Here is a 22,044-nt window from a genome sequence, read left to right as displayed (position 1 = left end):
AATCGTGAGAACGTGACAAAACACAGGGGTTTGGGCTAGGGCAGTTAATTGCGGAAAAGTGACTAGAAAGATGAGGATCAGTTTAACAAGTTTGTACAGAATTCTCCCAGCCTCCACTCCCCTTCTCTGGTGACGAAAATGTTTTCCTTCCTTCTGGTACAGGGAGGGCACTTTTCACATGTGAGTTTTATCTCCTGCTTTCTAGAAGAAAATGGAAGGCCGGAGGGCCCTTCTTGCATCTGCTGCTTTTAATGTGACTTTAACTCACTCAAAATAATCAGTATGCCAATGCAGCATATTTTGGGGTAACATACTCTGAAACCCGAAATTTTGTTGCTGAATTAAGTCTGACTGCAGAGTAGAAATTAACGTGGATGTTATATGCTTGTAATTTCCTACCTCCCAGGGGCTAGAGTGGATTGATACTCAAATCATGAAAAGCTACAAATAAAGAAATGTTAGTGGGACATGTATTAGAATGAGTCTCCATGACTGATGAATTATGTTACCATTCTTGCTGAAAAGGATCCTCTGGAAGGTCTGGTGGTGAAGACATGAGAAATTACAGTTTCACATGCTATATAAAATTAAGGTTTTGTTTTTGTTAACCCTAATTATATAAAAAAAAATTCTCATAGTTGTTTAGGATTCGGAAGTTCAGTCGAAAGTATCTGCCAGTCATTCACAACTCTCAAGGCTGAAGAACATTAATTCTTTAAAGTATTGTTTCTCGAGAGATTAATATGTCATATTGAAAACTGGTTGTGGATTTTTATTCTGAAAGACGCATTTTACTTTTATTTGATTAAGAAGATGCTCCCCACTTAAAATTATCAGCTAAAGAATTCCTGCAAAGAGTGAATATGTAGACATTTCTATTAAGCCTATGTTATTTTCTCGTTCTTTTTCAGTTGGGGGGATTAACTTTACACAACATTGCATAAGCCAATTGACCAAGAACATTATAGGATTGCAGCAAATTTGAGAGAAAGGAAATCTCAAGTCAGAGACATGAAATGGAAGGTTAGGTAATATTTGTCTGCCTAACTCCCAAGGACATTTTGGCATCCTGTGTTTAATAATGCCATATCTAGCCAATAAATCAATAGACTTCATAGGGATGCTACAATCTAGCTTAAGAAAAATATATCTTTAAAGAAGAATTCCTGGGAGCCTGGTGGTGCAGTCAGTTAAGCAGCTGAATTCAGCTTAGGTCACGATCACAGGGTTCATGAGTTCGAGTCCCACATCCGGTAAACTTGAGCCCCTCATCCAGTTAGCACTAGTCCTCCATGTGGTGAACATGAGCCCTGCTTTAGGTGAACATGAGCCCCGCTTCAGGTGAGTCCCATTTTTCTCTCTCTCTGCCCCTCGCTCACTTGCACCCTTTCTCAAAAAAAAAAAAAAAAAAAAAAAATCCTGCTCTGCCAAATTGGAGAGCTTTGTAATGGAATACCCAAGGATATGAGCTATAGTCCATGTGGCTTCATAATGCTATGAAGACACAGGCTTGTTTGCTATTTATGTTTTTTCTTTCATGATTTGCTACAAAAAATTATTCACGATTTAAGCTCCCACCTCTCCTTTCTGAAAACTCTCATTTCAACTAATGTATTCTATAATATTCAAAGTGTGTTAGAATAATAGTGTTCTGCCCTGTTAGGTAATAAAGATTATGTAGATAAAATTTGCTCTCAATTTTGTGTGACTTTTGCTTGTTTTTTGCTGTAATGCTCTGTTTTTATAACTGTATGTTATTAGAGTTACTTTTTTTATAGTGCTGGAACTGTCTGTATTTCACATCACTACTATTATTATGAGAAAAGGTATTAGGGAGGATTAGTTCTATTTTCAGCAGTGAAAGCTCTCTATAAAGAAATGCAAAACGGAAACCTAAGCAAATGTAGCTGAACATATGGATATATGTGATTATTTTATTTATTCATTCAAAAGATATATATTGAATGCTGACTATGAGGTGGACATTGTTTTATATACTGGTGGTACAGATGTAAATAGAGCAGACATAAACCACTTTTCTTAAGAAGCTTATACTCTAGTGGGAAGAAACAGAGAATAAAGAAAATATGTAAGTAAAATATGAAATATGTTAAAGAGTGATAAGTGCTACAGAAAGAGATTAGGAAGAAGGGTGGGGGAGATGAGGATGTTTGGTTAGTTGATTTATGGCTGTGTCTCCGAGGAGATGTACATGACCTGAAGGCAGGGACTCTGTCTGATGATGCTTGTCATCATACCCTCGCAGGTATCATTACATGTGGCACTTGGCAAATCTTGAAAGAATGGGTGGATAAACTCAGCATTGAATGAACCCTCCCCTTATCTTGATCTCCTTTTTTTTCTTCACATTACTTTATATAATAACAGCAATCCCAAGACCCCAGGTCGATGCCTGAAACCACAGATAATGTCTAACCCTATATTCTATGTTTTTTGCTATACATACATACCTATGATAAAACATAATTTATAAATGAAACACAGAGATTAACAGCAATCTGTAAAAACAAAATAGAACAATTATAACAGTATACTGTAATAAAAGTTGTGTGAATAAGGGTCTCTCTCTCAAATATCTTACTGTATTTTACTCAGCCTTCTTGTGATGACGTGAGATGAAAAAATCCCAAAGTGATGAAATGAAGTGAGGTGAATGACCTGAGCATTGGGATGGCAAACCATTGACCTGATGATACGGAAGAAGAAGTATCATCTGCTTCCGGGCTGCAGTGGACCGTGAGTAGATGAAACCATGGAAAGCAAAACTGAGGCTAAGGAGGGGTGGGGGGTGGAGGGAGAGGGGATTTTGTATATAATTTGTGTATAAGTTTTGTTCATTATTTATTGTCTGCCTAACTTGGCAAGAGTATAACCTGCACAAAGGTAAGAATTTTTACCTGACAGATAGTAGAATTTTACCTGACAGGTAGTAGGATATGATAAATATTTGTTGCATGAATGTATACATTTGGATAAGTGATTTTCCCTAAGAGGGAATAATGAAGTTATTAGCTTATGACATAAGAATTTTGTTTGCTTCTTTTGCAAAGCCAACTTACTTCTGCCAACAACACATATTCTGATAGCTACTGACAAATTCACAATTTGCTCAAGCACCTTATGAATTAAATGCTTAAGAAGCTAATCCTGATGCCAAACTCACGTACCTTGGAATATCAAATGCCAAAATACATTAACTGTATACTTATTCAGTGGTCAATGGCATGCCGTTTTCTCTATTTCTGAAGATCTTCAAAAAGATTTTCAAGAAACTGTAAGGGTCACTCAATTTTTTGAAAAGTGAGGTAAGAGTATGTAAATATACATGAAACATCTCCTTTAGTAGACTGGACAGATGTGGGGTGGAAGTTTTCACTGGAAAGGTACCACAAGGTTTTGTTGCTTTGTTATTTGTTGCTTTGTTGCTTTTTTATTCCAATAAAATGTTTATATCCTTTCTCATCCAAGGCACATAGCCATAGCCACAAAGTATTTTCTGACAAAGCTAGTGGGAAACAGGACTTTCTTTTGTTCTCCTAATGAAAGGATCAGAGGTTTTTTAATTTGTTTTTAATGTTTATTTATTTTGAGAGAGAGACAGAGCATGAATGGGGAAAGGGCAGAGAGATGGGGAGACACAGAATCTGAAGCGGGCTCCAGGCTCTGAGCTGTCAGCACAGAGCCTGAGGAGGGGCTCAAACTCACAAACCATGAGATCATGACCGGAGCCTAAGTTGGATGCTTAACAGACTGAGCCACCCAGGGGCCCCAGGATCAGAGGCTTTAAAGAGTTGCAGTTTACGCTTGGAAGAGCCACAGATGGCCCTAGAAATTCAACCTGAGAATCGCAGTTTAGGAGATTGAGACCTGAGACTAAATACCCAGTATTAACAGAGTTTGAATGATTAGGACATGAAAGTCAAGTGTACAGTATTCTCTTTGTTGGACATCTTGAAATACCTAGTGATTTGCTGACAACATTTTGGAAAGATTTTTGTTCATTATTTATAGATGACTATTAGACTTTAGCTCCTTAAGGACAAGACAGACTTCTCTTAAATCAGTCTACCTAAGCACCAGGTGCAGCGAACAATAGCAATATTTGTGAAGCCATTTCTAGATAGAAGACTATGGGCTAATTTATTTTCATTGAGAAAGTTATGGTCATTAATAGAGAACTTAAAATCACATCATATTATGTAATCCTTAGTGGCTTCATGTGAGTTAATTTTCATAATCTTAATTGCCTCCTTTTTCTAGAAGATTCTATGTTTACACTCTTAATTTTCAAAGTCTGTTCCACACTTTGCCTAGTGCTGTGCAATGTGCTATTGACAAGAGTTTTATGGTGAAATAAATTAGAAAATCATGTATAAAAACTTCCATCTGTTAGAGATTTATGAGGCAAATCAGGATTTTAAGAACTCTTAAGAAAGGCAGCATTAAAGAGACCTTTTTAACTTTGTTTAACTCAGCATTTCCTGAACTTACCCTCAAAACTATTTTCTAATGATAACTCTATTTTTTGAGTTATAAGACATCAACTGTTGTAAATCACATCATTATTTGATGTACCACTAAGAAAGGAAAACACTGACAATATGCCTTTGATTTCTAAGACTCATTTAAATATATAGTCTATAAAACACAAGCTCAGGAAATAGTTCTTTATCCTACATAAAACATATACTCTAGAAGTAAAATACTAAAATTATTTTTTATCATTTTGGTTAGTAATTTAAGTAACAGTCTAAATGTTCTTTTATTGATTTCCATAAATTGTGAAAGGCAGTCCCTTGAATTCTGATACAAATGTATTTAATGGTATGCTGCCATACCACCGCATACATTTTGTTATCACAGTTGTAACTTCTTTCTGTGATTTTTTTTTAAATTTTTTTTTTAACGTTTATTTATTTTTGAGACAGAGATAGAGCATGAACGGGGGAGGGGCAGAGAGAGGGAGACACAGAATCGGAAGCAGGCTCCAGCCTCTGAGCCATCAGCCCAGAGCCCGACGCGGGGCTCGAACTCATGGACCATGAGATCGTGACCTGAGCTGAAGTCGGACACTTAACCGACTGAGCCACCCAGGTGCCCCTTCTTTCTGTGATTTTTGAAGTGTTGGCTATGAGGCTTAGAGGCCCTTGTATTAGGGGAAGTCACTTTAAAGAAAACTCTAGGGCAGACAGAGGAGCCACATTAATCTATGCCCATTGATGACCCATGATAAATTTTACAAACCATGCTCTCCTTTTTTTTTTCTTTAAGTTTATTTACTTATTTTTGAGAGAGAGAGAGAGGGAGAGCAGGAGCAGGGGAGGGGCAGAGAGAGAGGGAGAGACAGTGAATCTCAGCAGGCTCCATGCTCAGCACAGAGCCCAGTATGGGGCTCAGTACAGGGCTCGGTACAGGCTAGAACTCACAAGCTGTGAGATCACGACCTGAGGCGAGTCGAAGGCTTAACCACCAACTGAGCCACCCAGGTGTCCCAAGATCATGCTCCTTTAATCCTCCTCATGGTATTCACACATGTGAGTTCCAAACCAGATTTTTAATTATTCCAGGTAGGATCCATATCTTCATTTCTCTCTGTCTCCCCAGTGTGTCCACTTTATATAAGAGTAGGATCATTATAAATGTTATTTATTAACAAAAGGACATTTTTGTCTATGAAATAGCCAAGTGGAAACATCTCCTATTTGAAAAAACCCATATTATTTACTATGGTAGTTAGCAAATCATACCTGCAATTGCCTATTTTAAAGATGTTTGTTGTTAAGATGAAGAATATAATTTCATCTAGAAATTAGATCAGAAAAGCCACAATAAAGTTTCTAGTGCCATAAAATAAGTCATTTTAATAATAAAGACACATAAATAAGGTGTTTATTATGATAGAGACAATAAAGTTGTCTTTCAACCCTGTACAACACTGAATTCCAAGTAATTTGTAAGGAATATATTCATCTTTTTACATTCAAATAATGGCTGAACAATGATGATTATCATTTTTGCTGAATAGTTTTCTTTTTATCTTTTACGAATTCACCCAGTATTACAGTAATTTATACTACTACAGTGCTTGGTAATATTGAAGATATGAAATAAAATTCTTCTAACAGTATTTAGAAAATAAAAATAAAATAATTAAAAGTTATTTGTATAACTTTTTTGTGAAAACAAAATAATTAATATTTTTTTCTGTAAAAATAAATTACATACTTTACGTTGAAACATCATTCTATTAAAGTGTTTAGAAAATAGTTACATTCACGTTTTGGCAGTGTGCTCAAACATTCTTATATGCCATTCCCTCATGCATGACAGAATGAGGTGCAAGCTGTTTACACGGGAGCAACAGCTTATTTTCACAGGAAAGGAAATGATACGTGAAATGGAATTAACTTCAAAAACCAAGTATCATAAGACAGAGATACAATAATTCACGAAGAAAACGTATCTTTCAAGGCCTTTCAGGTGATGCAACCTTTGACTGTACTTTATCAAAGGTAGGTTTTAATCATGCTACCCTGTAACTTCCATCAAATTAGCATGTCCGTTGATCGCAGTTTTAAAGCATAGTGTCTGGTCAGTTGACGAAAGCACAACAGTTGCACTGATTAAGGACCATTTTTGTAAAGGAGCAAAAGAAATCAGCATCTCCATTCTCCTCTAAGTGTGGCTTGCAAGGGTAGCACCTTTGGCACAAAACAGAACCGTCTTCCACATGACGACCAGGTGGCAGCAGTCTCTGGAGTGGCACAACATGAAAACAGGGCTGCTACTTCTGGCAGTAAAATTATTGAGCCAAATTTGCTGGTCTCTCTAGAAAACAGCTGAAAGACTAAGACCGACTTCAGTTTAACCAGACAGGAAAAAAATTTGTACTTATCTAAGATAATGGCAAACGCCTGAATGGCAATTTGGAAATGAACCTGCTTTCGGCTGTTTCTTCTTTTTCTTACTTTTCTTCTGCTTTTTCTCAGCCTTATTTTTGCTCGGCTTCTTTTTCTTGTTTTCCTCTTTATACCATGGTCCCCAGACTCCTCCGTTGAGCCGAGGATTACTCCTAGGGTCTTTGGGAGGGTACCTGACAGGCACTGCGGTTTTATTGAACTGTGAGAGCCTCCGTAGGAGCTGTTTCACGATTCCAGGATACCTAGTAGATAGGTCCACCCTCTCGTATGGGTCAGCCGTGATGTTGAAAAGCCATATGCTTTTGCCGGTTGACAATGTAATTCGTTCATTGTGCCACCGGTTTGGCCCCAGGTTGCTGAAAGACTGAGGGGGAACCCAGTCACTGTAGCCAGGGTTTCCTGTAAGCAGTTTCCAGTGCTGCACCCTGATGGCTGACTGGATTGCAGTGTTCCAGATCCCATAGCCTGCTGCCCAGGAGCCATTTTTTGCCTTGGTATAAATGGGGTCGATGTTGTGCAAAATATCCACCCGGGGTGAACGAAGGCCTTCGCTTATGGTTTCCCAGACATCATAGCCATCCAGTTGAGTGTCCTCATCAATCTGTCCTTCAGCCAGTGAAATAAGAGTGGGGTACCAGTCAGTGATGTGCACAAGCTCCTTACACACTGTTCCCTTGTTTTTCAGAAGTGGACTATGCACAAAGCCAACAGCTCGAATGCCCCCTTCCCAGTATGTTCCTTTGCTACCTCTGAGAGGCCAGTTACTTCCTCCTGCTGTGGGTTGGCCGCCATTATCTGAAGAGTAGATGATAATGCTGTTGTTATAGAAACCGTATGTCTTCAGAGCCAGGGTCACATTGTTGATTGCTTCATCTAAGCAGGAAAGCATGGCAGCGTACCTCCGCCTATTTATGTTGATAATGGATCTGTAATGTTCAAAATACCTGCCAGGAGCTTGCAGTGGTGAGTGAACAGCTTGGTAGGCAATATATAAAAATATAGGCTTTCTGGGATCATGGGAAGCTAAGATTTGCTGAACTCTTTGAGTGTACATCTGTGTGGAGTATAGGCCATTGTCATAGTCCCAGGCAGCATTGTCATTTTCATATAAGTCATAGCCACACATCCCAGGACTGTCACATTTGTAGTGTGTATAGTAATCACCGCTTCCCAAGAGGGAACCAAAAAAGGTATCAAATCCTCTCTTGGTGGGCATACATTCTTTTCTGTAAAAACCCAAGTGCCATTTTCCAACCATATGTGTCGAATATCCAACCTCCTTCAGCTTCTGAGGTAGGGTTGCATTGTCCAGAGGTAAGCAGTTGGGTTGGGTAGGTCTTATGATAGAATGTTGAAGTCCGGTGTGTATCTGATACCTTGATAAGAGTAAAAAATTTTGTCAGTGCAGGATAAAAGAGATATTATAAAGATTCTTAAACTAAACAATGCTCTTATGAAGAGAAACTTCACTCCAAATAAAATATGACCAATTCAGTATTTCTACTGCTGATTCAAAAGTCTTATCCTAGTTAGTTTCATATATAACATTTGAAATACATTTGACTCTAAATCAGTACTTTTGAAACTGAGATTTCACCACTTACCTCAAAGTGTTTTTAAAATTCTTCTAACAGGATTAATCTGAATAAACTTTAATCTCTTAACTAATGATGTAATGTTGAAAACTAATGTGATAAGGGAAAGGATATGAGTGTACATAGAGTATTATTATTATTATTATTAGTCTAGAGAACTCACATTAGCTCCCAAATCATTTCCTGAGATCTCTAATTCAAGCTAATTCTGAAGTACTAAAAATACATGCAAAAGTTATACAAAAGTCTCCTGTTTGATTGTCACAAAAATATTTTATAATTAGTCCCCAGCCTGCTAGATCTCTGTAAAGAGAAAGAATTTTTTCTGGCTCACAATACATTATTGCTGAAAAACCATCTTAGGGTAAGTATTTTAGCTAATGCTAAGGAAGGATTACATTTTCCCCCAAACAGCAGGAAATGAGTTCTTTCATGTATTTTCCACAGTGTCTCCCTTTTTAAAAAAGTTACATTCACTTACAATGTAGTCTAGGAAAACAAGGTAACCCTTTCTATACATTAAAATTAAATGAACATTAGTTTCTGGCATTGTTCTTTTTCCCAAAGATATTTTGCCAAGGATTTTTTTTTTTTTTTTTTTTCAGAGAATGGTTATTATCACATAGTGTATGAATTTTCACTCGGGTCAAGATGTGCCTATCAGTTAATGACATTTAAAAGTGATTGATTCCATAGTTATTATATAAGTTCAAAAGGACTTTTAAAATAGAAAATATAGAAATTCTGAGAAAATGAAGGTTGTAGAAGGTTTTAAAGTAAATGTGAAAATATTCTTGGAATCAAGTTACAAAGAGTAATATTGAGATCAAAAGTAAAAGTTTTTTACAATGGATTTAACCAGAAAGGCCAACATGTCATACATACCTTGGGTGAGTACTTCAATTTATTTAAATCTACAAATGAAAGGTTAATGTAACTGTGAGTTCTTTTGAAGTATCAATTGTAGTCACATGCTTTTGGTTTTGTAGGGTCTATAGGGATATTTGGTCACTAAGGCAAGGCAACATTCACATGGGCCCTGTCTGCTCTGCTGATCATTTAGCTGTCAAAGTTTCACAATTATCACAATTGTAAGAATTTAAAATGTAATCAATTCTCAAAGAAATAAGCATTTCAAAAGCATTATTTAGCACCAAAGTCAGACGGTATTGTTACTATCCTTGGTAACTTTTTAAAATACTATTTTATGTATATTTTTCTGGTGATTTTAAGTTTGTATATTTTGAGAGAGAGAGTGCGTGTGTGAGTGCGTGCAAGCAGGGGAGGGCCTTTTAGAGAGGGAGAGAATGAGAATCCCAAGCAAGCTCTGTACTGTCAGCTCAGAACCCAGTTCTGGGTTGGGCTTGAATTCATGAAACAAACCGTGAGATGGATCATGAGCCAAAACCAAGAGTCAGACGCTTAACAGACTAAGCAACCCAGGTGCCCCTCCTTGATAATTTTTGATGATCTAGTTCAAGATCCAAAACATTTGCTTGTGAAACTATTGATTTTGTGACAAGGACATGACAAATTGGTAACACCTATCATCATAAGCATTGAGTAAATTTAAAAACTGAAAAATCTGTATGGGCAAGCATTTTGATGAATTATTAACTAAATAATTCTATGCAGAAAATGTACTTGGCCAGAGCATCTATTCAATTCATTGAATGGCTAACCAATTCAATCTTTCTAATCAAACTGGGCATTTTCTCAGCTAGTACTAAAAGCAAAAGTAATTGAGCCTTTTGAAAAGCAGGAAGTACAGAAAATGTTTACACAAAAAATAGTAGGAAAGAAGAGGTGTGCTTCTTTCAGGAGAGGGTATAGTGTTAGCAGATAAGTGAGAGAGGTCAGAATTATTAACTGTGTGGTTTCTGTCTTCCCCACAGCCTAGAACAGTTTTCATATGGGAAAATCCAGAACCAACAACAAAAAGATTAGGCAGCGGCTCATAACAGAAGAGATATTTTCAGGACAGACTCTTATTAAATGAACTTGAGACTGAGGCCAAATTGGTGGAGTTTCAGGTAGAATCTGGGGCATGGGTTAGGGGTACAGTTTGGGGGTCAGACAGTGTTGGGTTTGAGTTTGCTCCACTGCTTATTTGCTGTGTAGCTTTGGGCAGTACTTAACCACTCTGATCCTCAGTTACCTCCTCTGTAAAATAGAGATAATAATACATATTGTGTTGCTGTGGCATTGAAGACAGCATAGAGTCTGGTAAGGAGAATATGTCAGCAAATTATTGGTTTTGCTATTATTACATCAGAGTTCTGAGTTACTATGTTACACATTTGTGTAAAGTTTTATAATGTATAGGCTTTCTTTCACATGTATTATTGCATTTAGTCCTCATTGCAACAGTAAGAAGTAGGATGCTTTTATGTTAACTTTAAACATTTTTTAAAAGTTTATTTATTTTGAGTGAGAGAGAGAGAGAGAATAGGAGGGGTAGAGAGACAGGGAGAAAGAGAGAGAGAAAGAGAGAGAGACAGAGAGAGAGAGAGAGAGAGAGAGAGAATCCCAAGTAGGCTTTGCACTGTGAGCACAGAGCTCAACATGGGGCTTGATCCCAGGAACTATGAGACCACAACCGGAGCTGAAATGAAGAGCCAGATGCTTGACAGACTGGGCCACCCAGGTGCCCCTTATGTTAATTTTAGAGACAAGAGAATAGAGATGTAGAGATGAGCCCAATTCCTCCAACCTGCTCCTCCAAGCTGTGAAATGAATTCCTGAATGACAGAGCTTAAGCTGATGATCTTTCTATTCTCTTACAGAGTTAATATCAGTACTTCTTGAAAAATCAAGGAGCAGAGGAAAGATGGCATCAGTCTTGAGAAGCAAATCGGTTCTAACTTTCTAATGAAAGATGGGGAGGATTTTTGTAAACCGAATAGTGAGGCTTATCATGATCCCAGAAAAAAATTGAGAATAATTTTTTAAGGGGATGCCTCGTGAGCATGTAAAAGAAAAACAAAAACAAAACAAAACAAAAACAAATTAGGTGGAGCCAAAAAGAAAAGTCTTGCTAAGTTAGCTTCATTGTCTTTTTTAAAAAAAGATCAGTATTAGATAAAGAGCTTAGGAAAATGATGGGCATTTCAAAAATCTGCTCATGATTCTTTTCTTATAAAATAATGAAAAAAAAAATAACTGTATGGTAACATTGTATATTCACCAGAATAATAATAATAATGTTACACATTCACACCAATCAAGGCATACAGAAAATTTTCATTTATATTATTTCTCTGGCTTCTACAACTCTGTGGACTAGGCAGGGGTAATCCATTTATTACTTTCATCTAATAACAACGAAGACAAAAACACTGAAACTCAGAGTAATTTAGTATAATTGAGTGGTTTGCCAGGCTTTACAGCTATAAATCTTGAGGTTCTACTCTGGAATCCAGATTTTTTGGCTTTAGAGACTTTTCCATGGTACACAAACAGATTATTGAACAGCTAGACCTATTTAAAGTTTGGGTTAATTCATTTGCATTAATCTTCAGTATTTATTAGTTCAGTTAAGCAATATGTTGAGTGTAAAATGTGTGCCAGGGACTAAGCTTTTGTTTTGTTTTGTCCACTACCTTCCCATCCCCAAAGCTTTGACATCCCTAAGTGAGCTCTAGGTAAAGATCGTACCAGTGACGGGGGTGAGTTCAAGGCATGAGCTCCTTGAACCTTGGGGTCAGGTGGGGCTTGAGACAATGCTTTCAGTCATGGAGAACACCACTGAATGGTAATAAATTATTTTCTTTCAGGAAGGAGATGGTTGGAATCTAGGGAAGAATCTTTGGCAAAATAGTGACTTTAAGTTGGCAGCAGCAACTAGCTTGATTATCAATCAGATAATTCTTCAAAATACACTACAAAATAGTATATTAATTAATGTAACTGATTAATTGGTTGAAGACTGCTGATCTGGAAAGTAGTCTCGAGCAGTACAACAAGGCTCTTTCCTTGGCTTCAATGCATTGGTCATTATTATCCATTGATTATTATAATCCATGATATATCCATATCCATTATCATCCATTATTGCTATGACTTGAATAAGAAACAGAAGAATTGCTTATTATCTAGGTGGAATAGTCAATATTATAAGTGGCATAATCAAGATTCAAAGTAATCTAAATGACCTGAAATGTTGAAACAAAGACGATGATATACAGATCAAAAGTTAAGGAAGGGCTCAAAGAGTGAGGGGAATATATCAAAAAGATGCAGAATCCTGAATGAAGGGGCTCTTGTTGGCCAAATCTGGGATAATGTGAGCATCAAAATAAATAGTGATAGTAAAGAATTATACCAATGAATCAAATAGGAAACCCTGAGTCCATACTAATAAAAATAAATAAGTAAATAATAAAAGGTTGCTATGGAATGGGATGACATAGTCTACATAATAATTACAAACCACGTAATCAAAGAGTAACTGTACAGTGAAAGCACCTGATAAACACCATATAAATCAAGCGATTAAAGTTAACATCTCAGTAACTGGGACAAATCAACATCTTGTGCCTGCAGACAGGATGCAATGAGAGGAGAACAGCATTGTTTCTGTGGTGTGCCAGCCTAAGATGCATAAGGTGAATCTAGTCCCGAGTAAACAACAGGCAAACCCAAACTGAGGGATATTCTACAAAAGAATGGCTGAAAATATTAGAAAAGTGCCAATATAATGTAAGTCAAAGAAATGGTTCAGGAGAAAATGTTATTTTTTGTTGTACATGTGCAGTACTTGACTTTTTCTATGAGAGTGTTTCAAAATTTAAAAAAAAAAACTGTAAGGAAATCTAATTGGGATAAGTGGAAAGCACTACATGTTAAAAAACAATCATTTACATGATCATTATAGATCTGGGAAGTTGTATATATCAGACTATGAATTTGATAAAAAAGCAAATATGTAAAGAGCTAAAATGCTAATAAGATCTTACATTATATAAGGGCAGTGTGCAAATTCTAAGAAGTAATATTCCTACTCTGTTAATCAGAACACATCTGGAATAGAGTATTCAATATTTAAGCATGTTGTCCCCAAATATATGTACATTTTTTAATTTATAAATCACAGACATCCACTGCTATACCAACTTATGAACATTATAAAGCACACACAATAGAAATTTTAAAAAAAGAAGTAGATAAAAATAAATAGACTTTCTGGTATTTGTTCTTGTATCCTAATGAATCACCCTGTGTTGCCCTAGAAGTACGTATTCCAATTTGGAGACCACTGGTACAGAAGGTAGATTGGTAAAAGATGAGAACTGAAACAGGGATTAATTAGGACGCTGTTACAATAGTCTAGGTCAAAGATGATGGTGACTTGGACTACCACCTAGTGGCAATAAAAATGGAAGTAAGTGGATAAATCCAATGTATAATTTGAATTTAGAACTGATAAGACTAAATCAGTGAAGGGAGGGAAAGGAAAAGGAAAAAAAAAAAACAAGGACTTTCAGATATGTGGCTGCTACTTTGGTAGATGGCGGATGGACCAGTTGATCTCTGTTTTGTTCCAAAGTATACAATTAGGACTAATGAATAACATTACAAAAAGGCAGATGGCAAAAATAACAACAACAAACAAACAAAAAACCCAACTAGGAAAAAAAAAGAAATGAAAAACAAAATAGACTAGATGATCGTCTGTCAGGGATTGTGTAAAAGATCTATCTGAATTGGAAAAGGAGTACTAGTTACCTTTAAGGTTCCTTCTAACTTTTTAAGAATTTATGGATCAAGGATGATAGGTCAATGTTTCCTCAAAGAACCCCATGCAATCTCAGAGCAGATTCACAAAAACAAGTTTATAATGTTACATACAAGTATTTGATAAAGAAGTTTCCACAATGCATCATATATATATAACATCTTTCTTTGATTAATATAAAGTTAGCTTAAAAAATAGGTTTTTCACATAGCATTTTCTGAATGCAATGATCATAACTAAGAAAAACTAATTTTGAAATTCAGTCTATTTTTTTATTACCATCTGGCTACCATGTGAAGAAAATTCCATATGAACAATAGTAAACCTAGAGTTGATGTCAAATCTGTTGAAATCAATAGCCATCATTCTCACTTTCCTGCCAGCTTAAAAGACAAAAGCTAAGTGGGCTTTTCAGCTTGGCATTAGAACGTGTAAAGACTTCTGTAATCTTTTTAAATATTCATTTATATCACTGGGTTCTGGTAGTGGCAGTGGTTTTGAATTCTCTTTTGTCTAGGGAAGTCTAATGTAATATTATTGTTTTAATCCAATTACGTAGTTAATGTACCCTTATAAATGTAAAACACTCATAAGGGTAAAATATGAATCATCACAGTTCCACACAGACTCTAAAGTGTAGGATTGTTACAGAATATGAAGTTAGCTGATAGTGTAGGAAAAATTGATGTTTTGAAGGGAAGGAACCAAGTATAAGAGACTATAGTTTATGAATCAAATGTCACTTAGATATTTATAAGTTAGAAAAATATAACTAATTTTCCATATTCTGCAAGGTATTCCTTTACCACTTCCTTCCAAAAGACTCTTTTACCTCCAAGACTGTTGTTCTATTTATAGGACTTAATTTCATCTTTTAGTTAATTATGTCTTCTGACAAAGGTTGTACGTGGGAGAGAGGTATCATAATAAGTTTTTCATCTCATGAATGAATGAATTTCATTGGATATTCATTCATGAGATGAGCAACTAGACATAGTTTAGAATGAATTACTTATTCAACATTCAATGATTGAGAGCAATGATTCCTGCCCTCAAAGAACTCAGTGAGCCTTCTTGCTCAACTATAGACCCCAACAGTTAAAAGCAGAAATAGACAAGACTGCTAACTCATGCTCTAACTAAAACCCATTGTGCTTATTTCTTATCACACTTTCTTGAGGCATTGATGTAGGTGTTTTGCAATGAATGGAAAATTCCAAATGCCAGGCCAGAAAAGCTCTGATAGCAATGGAATGCCTAGAAGACCACACATCCCCTTCCCCACCCAGGTTCATGGACGAAACACATATCCAGTTCCATCCATGATCACTCTCTGCCTGCTCTTTTGCACATGCCCCCACCCCCATCCTCTCCTCATAAAACTTCAGGTGTCCATATTGCCAGTAGAGAGGCTGGTTGTTCAGTGGAGAGGTTGGTTGTTTTTGTAAAAAAAATTTTTAATGGTTTTTTTATTCATTTTTGAGAGACAGAGCAGGGGAGGGGCAGAGAGAGAGAGAGGGAGACACAGAATCCGAAGCAGGCTCCAGGCTGTCAGCTGTCAGCACAGAGCCCAATGTGGGGCTCGAACCCATGAACCACAAGATCGTGACCTGAGCTGATGTCGGACACTTAACTGACTGAGCCACCCAGGTGCCCCATGTTGGTTGTTAAGGCTTGAACCTGCCACCTCCCCTAGCTGCCTTCACCCAAAATAAATTTACCTCCTTCTCTTTTCTAAAACTCCTTCCTTGAATTTACTGGCTTCTCTTGTAACGAGTTTATCTGAGTTTGTTGGGCAACAGTGTTGGCAAACATAGCCAGGAGCTCTGCTTTTGATTTGTTGGGATTCCTCAGGATGGAGCAGTTGGCTGTGGCAGCTTGCCAGGGCTTCCCCTTTGTTTCCTGAGTTAGAGGCTATGATAGATCTTTAGGTAACAAGTCTAGTGTCTGAGACAGACAACAATTAGAGGACTATTGTGACAGGGATAAATACTACAACAAAGACAACCAGAGCATTCTCTGAGTACTCATATTAGGCTCAGGAAATGCTCTCAGAGGTGGTCATGTTTGATCTGAGGGCATTGATGGTGTATCTAGGTGAATGTGAGGGAAAGGCAGATATTTGAAACACTTGGAACAATATGGACAAAACACAGAGTCACAAGGGAACATGAATCGAATCTGAGGTGATTCCTGAGGGAAGAACAGCCATCTAGGTGAAGAGCTGACATGGAGGCAAAGAGTTTTTCAGTAAGAGGAGCAGAATGTTCAAATGCACAAAGGGAGAAAATTTGGCCCTCTGTGGATCAACAGTTTAGAATATGAGAACAGAGATTCAGACACACCTTGGTGGAAGATGAGACTACAGAGGTAAGTAGGTGCAAGTTACAGAGAGCTGTATTACAGCACATAGCTGTACAAAGATTTTTGTACTTAATGTGAGGCTCACAGAAAACCAAAGAAATACTTTTGAAAAGAGTAATATATAATAAAAGTCTGCATTAGAAAACTCACTCTGGTTGTAGTGTGAAGGGTAGATTGGAGTGAAACATGACAAAGTTAGGTAGGTTTGCCCTAGTGTAAGAGATAAATGCTGACAACTGAAATGGAGATGGGTGACAGTAGGGATGCAAAGAAGATTCTAAGGAGGCACATCTGAGAAGGCTACAGGCTATGGAGAATGTGGGAAAGGGGATGGTAAGAGTGAGTCCCAAGTGTCTGGGCTGGGCAGTGGGGTGAAAGTTTTCCTGCATGAAGTTAAGAAATCTAAGAACAGGAATGAATGGGAAGATGGTGAGTTCTGTTCTGTGTTTAGTTGGAAGCACCTATAAGATATCCAGTCGGAGGTGTATAGGACGAAATTATTCCAAGATTTGAGACTCATTAACATATAGGTGGTGGTAATTCATGGGAGCACATGACACCATTTAAAGACAAGATGAGATTGGGGCACCTGGGTGGTTCAGTCGGTTAAGCATCTGACTTTGGATCAGGTCATGATCTCACGGTTCATGAGTTTGAGCCCTGCATCAGGCTCTGTGCTGACAGCTCAGAGTCTGCAGTCTGCTTCAGATTCTATGTCTCACTCTCTCTCTGCCCCTTCCATGCTCAGGTGCGTGCGCTCTCTCTCTCTCTCTCCTCTCTCAAAAATAAACAAATATTAATTTTTTTTTTGAATACAAGATGGGACAGGACACCAAGGTGACCCAGTCAGTTAAGCATTCTACTCTTGGTTTTGTATCAGGTCATGATTTCACGGTTTATGGATTCAAGACCAATGTCAGGTTCTGAGTTGACAGCATGCCATGGAGTCTGCTTGGGACTCTCTCTCTCTCTCTCTCTGTCCCTCCCCCACTCACAACCATGTGTGCTCTCTCTCTCAAAATAAATAAATAAACCTAAAAGAAATAAATAAAGACAAAATGGGGACTGAGGGCCAAAGATAGAGCCCAGGAAATGCCACTATTCCGAAGAAAAACAAGCAGCACAGGGAGAAAGAGTTTGAGATGAAACAGCTGCTGTGTGCACTAGAGTAGTCAAGGGCAGTTTTAGAGTTGACTGCATCACATACTGCAGAGAAGCCAAGAAAAGTGAGAATTGAAAAGCACCAACGAAACTTGGGAATAAGCCTGTATGATCTTGTAGGGGCCAAGGGCAGACTGCCACCTCCCCCACAACTCCCTGGATATACCAGGAAGAGAGCTATTAACACAGGTTCCTTTTTACCTAAGAAACTTAATGGCATAATAGGACAACCTTTGTTTTCCAAACATCTCCCTTCTCCTTCCTACTAATAAACATCCTTCCCTTTGTATCCCCAAAGGCTTACCCCTCTTCTTAGCTCAAATAAACCTCACATTGCCTGGCTCTCTTTGGAAGTTCTTGTCCGTGTGGATCCCGGTAAGCATGAAACTAAATTTGATTTTCTCCTGTTAATCTGTCTTCTGTCGATTTGATTCTTAAGTCTAGAATAGAAGGATCTTGAAGGGCAGAGGAAATTCTTTCCCTTTAACAACCTATTAAACTATATTTTAGTAGAAATCCAGATTTTAGTTGGTTGAGTCCTGAATGAAAAGTGAACGCTGTGAAAATATTAATTTTCCACTAAGGTAGAGCTGGAAGGCTAGAAGCGGGAGCTATACCATTCAACATCAATTACAGGAAGAATTGTCAATTATAGACCCCATCAAAAGAATCTTAACAGGTAAGAATGATCAGTTTACAGGTCCCAACAGGAAAAGATGTATACTGCATCTGCTTTAAGAAATTGAGGACCCCTGCAACTCAGCCAATGAAAAACCATCATCACTTTGAACGCTTGTTTTTTCTCCAATGGACCTTAGTTAAAAACAACCCCCTCCCAACTTCCTCCTTCTCCATAAAATAGTCTTCTTCTCCTTAGTCTGTTGGACTTGCCTATGGCTTTGCTGTAGCTTGCAGGTCCTGAATTATAATTCTCTACCATTCCTGAAGAAACCCATTTTGTTGATAAAATAACTGCTTTTTTTTTTTAGGTTGACAAAATGTGTAGATGCTGAGTATAAACTATTTCATGATACATGAATGGAAAAAGAAAAAAAAAAAAAGAATAGGGTGAGGCTCCAAGTGCTGATGTGGAGAAATGCTTATGATGTATTATTGAGTAAAAGAACATCTGGCACTGCCAGAGTACCTACTGTATTATTACATTTTTATAACAAAAAAATGTATAAATTCCCCAAAGGCAGGAACTGTTCACTGCTGTTATCTCCTAAAACAATACCTGGCTCATAATATGACATCAATAAATATTCGTTGAATGAATAAATGAATGAGAATGAGTGTGTATTTATAGAAAGAGAAAGAGAAAGAAAAAAATGTAAAGATGTACACCAAAGAGTTAGACATCATTATTTCCAGGGAGATAATAATAATTGCAAGAGAAGAGGAAGCTTGCATTTCCTGATATATAAATTTATATAGAATTTATATATATTATGTAAATACCATTTATAATTTCTATATATTATATAAAATACTGTAAATGAAACTTAGGTGAATGGGTGTCAAAAACTTAGCTTACTCTACTCAGACTAATTACATATGGCACTAATGTTTAATTTAAAATAAAAAAAGAAATCTAAATTCAAACAAAGAAAATGTTCATCTCATCAAAGAGGGTTCTTCTATTAGGGACATCTACTCAGGAGACCACATTTAGACCAGAAGAAAGCAGATGGAATGAACTAAATAAATTATGTAAGTATCCCTTAAAAGCTAGAGAAAATGCTCCCTTTAGGCAAAAGTAAATAAATCAATAAATAACTTGTCAGGTAACTTAAAATTCCTGGTTCTGAATGGTCTTTCCTTGTCATGAGAGCCTGTTGTTCATTCCTGCAATTGCCTTGCTCATCCACAATATGTTAACATTTACAACATCAAAGATTTTGCTACGCTGAATACAGTTGTCCTGGTCTCATTAGAAACATGGCTGCAAAACACATGTTTAGTGATTTCTTTCTGGAAATTTCCCTTTTAATCTTGAAATTGGTGTCCATCTCGTCAGTGCAGATGAAAGAATGAATGCTTGAGGTCATATCGCCCCAGGCGCCACTGGACTGACCAACGAACCTGTAGGAATGTGACTCTACTAGCTTATAGGTATGAATCAGCACTACCCTAGAGATAGAATCACCGACTGTACCTAATTAAAAGAATAAAGATATTTTTCAGGTTTCAAGTCTCTTGGGATGGAGAAGACCTCCAGGGAATCAGAAAAAGCGGCACCAGAGCACCTGCTAGAGCGGGCCTTCAATCAGTGGTGTCCACCTTTTAGGAAACCCCTTCCCCAAATTTTGTCCTTAAAACCCCTCACTTGCAAACAATCAAGGGAGTTTGGGACTTTAGAGTATTAGCTCCCTAATCTCCTGGGGGCACCACACCAAAGAATTGCCTGTCTTTCTTTACTGCAAAAGGTAGATACTAGTTTTTATTGGCTTGCTGCATATCAGGTGAATAAACTTTTGTTTCCTTCAGTTATAGACTCTTCTATAGTGTGTGTGAATTCTTGGTAGTTTCCACCAAAAGGTCAATTTAGTTCCCAACTAGAGGGTCTTCTCCCTGATTCTTTTTTTCCATGTTGTCTTTCTTTTTGGAATTATTCCTTTTGAAGACCATACTTTCTACTCCCTTAAAAAAATTGATACATAAGTAAAAGATTACCAAACATCTGTCTAAATGAATATTCACTTATATAATTAGTATGTTCCTTTTCGGTAAAATTATTTACAGAATAAAAGTTAAGAGGCAACTCCAGAGGTTTATTTACAGTTATTTAATTTTAAAAAAGTTAACATTTATTAATTTTTGAGAGTGAGAGAGACAGAGTGTGAGTGGGGAAGGGGCAGAGAGAGTGGGAGACACTGAATAAGAAGGCGCCAGGCTCCGAGCTGTCAGCACAGAGCCCGACAGGGGGCTCGAACTCACAGACGGTGAGATCATGACCTGAGCTGAAGTCAGATGCTTAACGGATTGAGCTACCCAGGTGCCCCTACAATTATTTAATTTGTAGAGACTATTTTAAGGTCACATATATTTCACAAAGCACAGTGTAACTATAGTGTGAAAATAAAATTTTCTATTTCTTTTTGCTATTCTCTTTACTACCACAGAGTATTATTAAGTCATTTTTTTTTAAGTGCAAGTTTTAATCTCTATTTCAAACAGAAAATGCATGCACAGGTGTGGACCAGGGATTTCTTAAATGTTGAACCACATTTCATGTTACCAACTTTACCCTAGAGACAGGGTGCGTTAAGGAAAATACCCTTAACTAATATCCTTTGATATTAGAATTCTCAAAGATATCGAATCCTTAGAAAAAAATTTAAATCCTTTCAATTATTTTGAAAATATGATCTCTCATTTTCCTCTGTATGCATTAGTCTATCATTATTATTCTTCTAGAAATAGGACTGCCATATTTAAGTCCAACATTTTCTTTGTAGTTCTAACTTTGAAGAGAGAAAAATTATGAAGAGCTTGACATTTATGTTCACCACGTGGCTTTTCTAGGAATTAGCTCAACAAAAAAGTGGTACCTTCTTGCATTCTTAAACAGAATTACTTCCTTTTAGCCATGGTTAGGAATTATCTTTCAAATAACTGATTATCTTTGAACCTGAAATTATCCCCACATAGGTGAAAGAATTTCATGTCAAACTCATGTGGAACTCATCAGTGTCTTAGCTGCAAGCCAGGTGAAAATAAACTGAAAGTAAAGATGGCTTAGCAGGGAATAGATCATTGTTATATAATATAATTGTTGGGGAATGTGATCAAAAAGACATTCGTCAATTGACTCATGAGCTGGACTGGGCACTGGGGGGCTCCTCACCCCCTCCTCTGTCCCGGGAATGTGGGTTCCATTTGCCTTTCCTGCTTCCAGACGCTGCTCCAAGGACATAGCCTTGAGATGGTCCTGTGATGTTGAAAACACCTGTGCAGTATATAGGGTATATATAGGTGACCGAACCCAGTTAGGACCTCTTTATAAGCTTTTAAGATTTGGAGAGCTGGTGTGGGGATCCATTCATCTTGTTGCCATCCAAGATAAGTCTTTAGGTAAGTTCCTTTTGCTACTGTTAAAAATGCCACCACACACACACAAAAAAGCCACCTACAAATTTGGAGTGGATGATTTTTTCTTAGGTCTTTCCCTGTTTTCCGTGGATGGGGCTGGTCTCAGATTACATCAGGAAATCTACAGCAAAGGCTCTGAACATAATTCTTC

The 22,044-nt window shown here is 37.2% G+C and overlaps 1 protein-coding gene across 1 annotated transcript in view; it reads right to left on the bottom strand.

The window, feature by feature from the left end:
• Window positions 1-6,211: 6,211 nt before the first annotated feature.
• Window positions 6,212-22,044, bottom strand: part of ARSJ (arylsulfatase family member J) — an 82,570-nt gene continuing 66,737 nt past the window's right edge. Inside the window, exon 2 of the mRNA XM_042935651.1 lies at window positions 6,212-8,317. Within this exon, the coding sequence (XP_042791585.1) occupies window positions 6,913-8,317 (1,405 nt within the window). The 3' untranslated portion in view covers window positions 6,212-6,912. The remainder of the gene's footprint in view (window positions 8,318-22,044) is intronic.

This window comes from Panthera leo, chromosome B1 (genome assembly GCF_018350215.1).
Source record: "Panthera leo isolate Ple1 chromosome B1, P.leo_Ple1_pat1.1, whole genome shotgun sequence".
NCBI lineage: Eukaryota > Metazoa > Chordata > Mammalia > Carnivora > Felidae > Panthera > Panthera leo.
The sequence above is the reverse complement of the archived record's forward strand: the minus strand, read 5'-3'. Positions and strand labels throughout refer to the sequence as shown.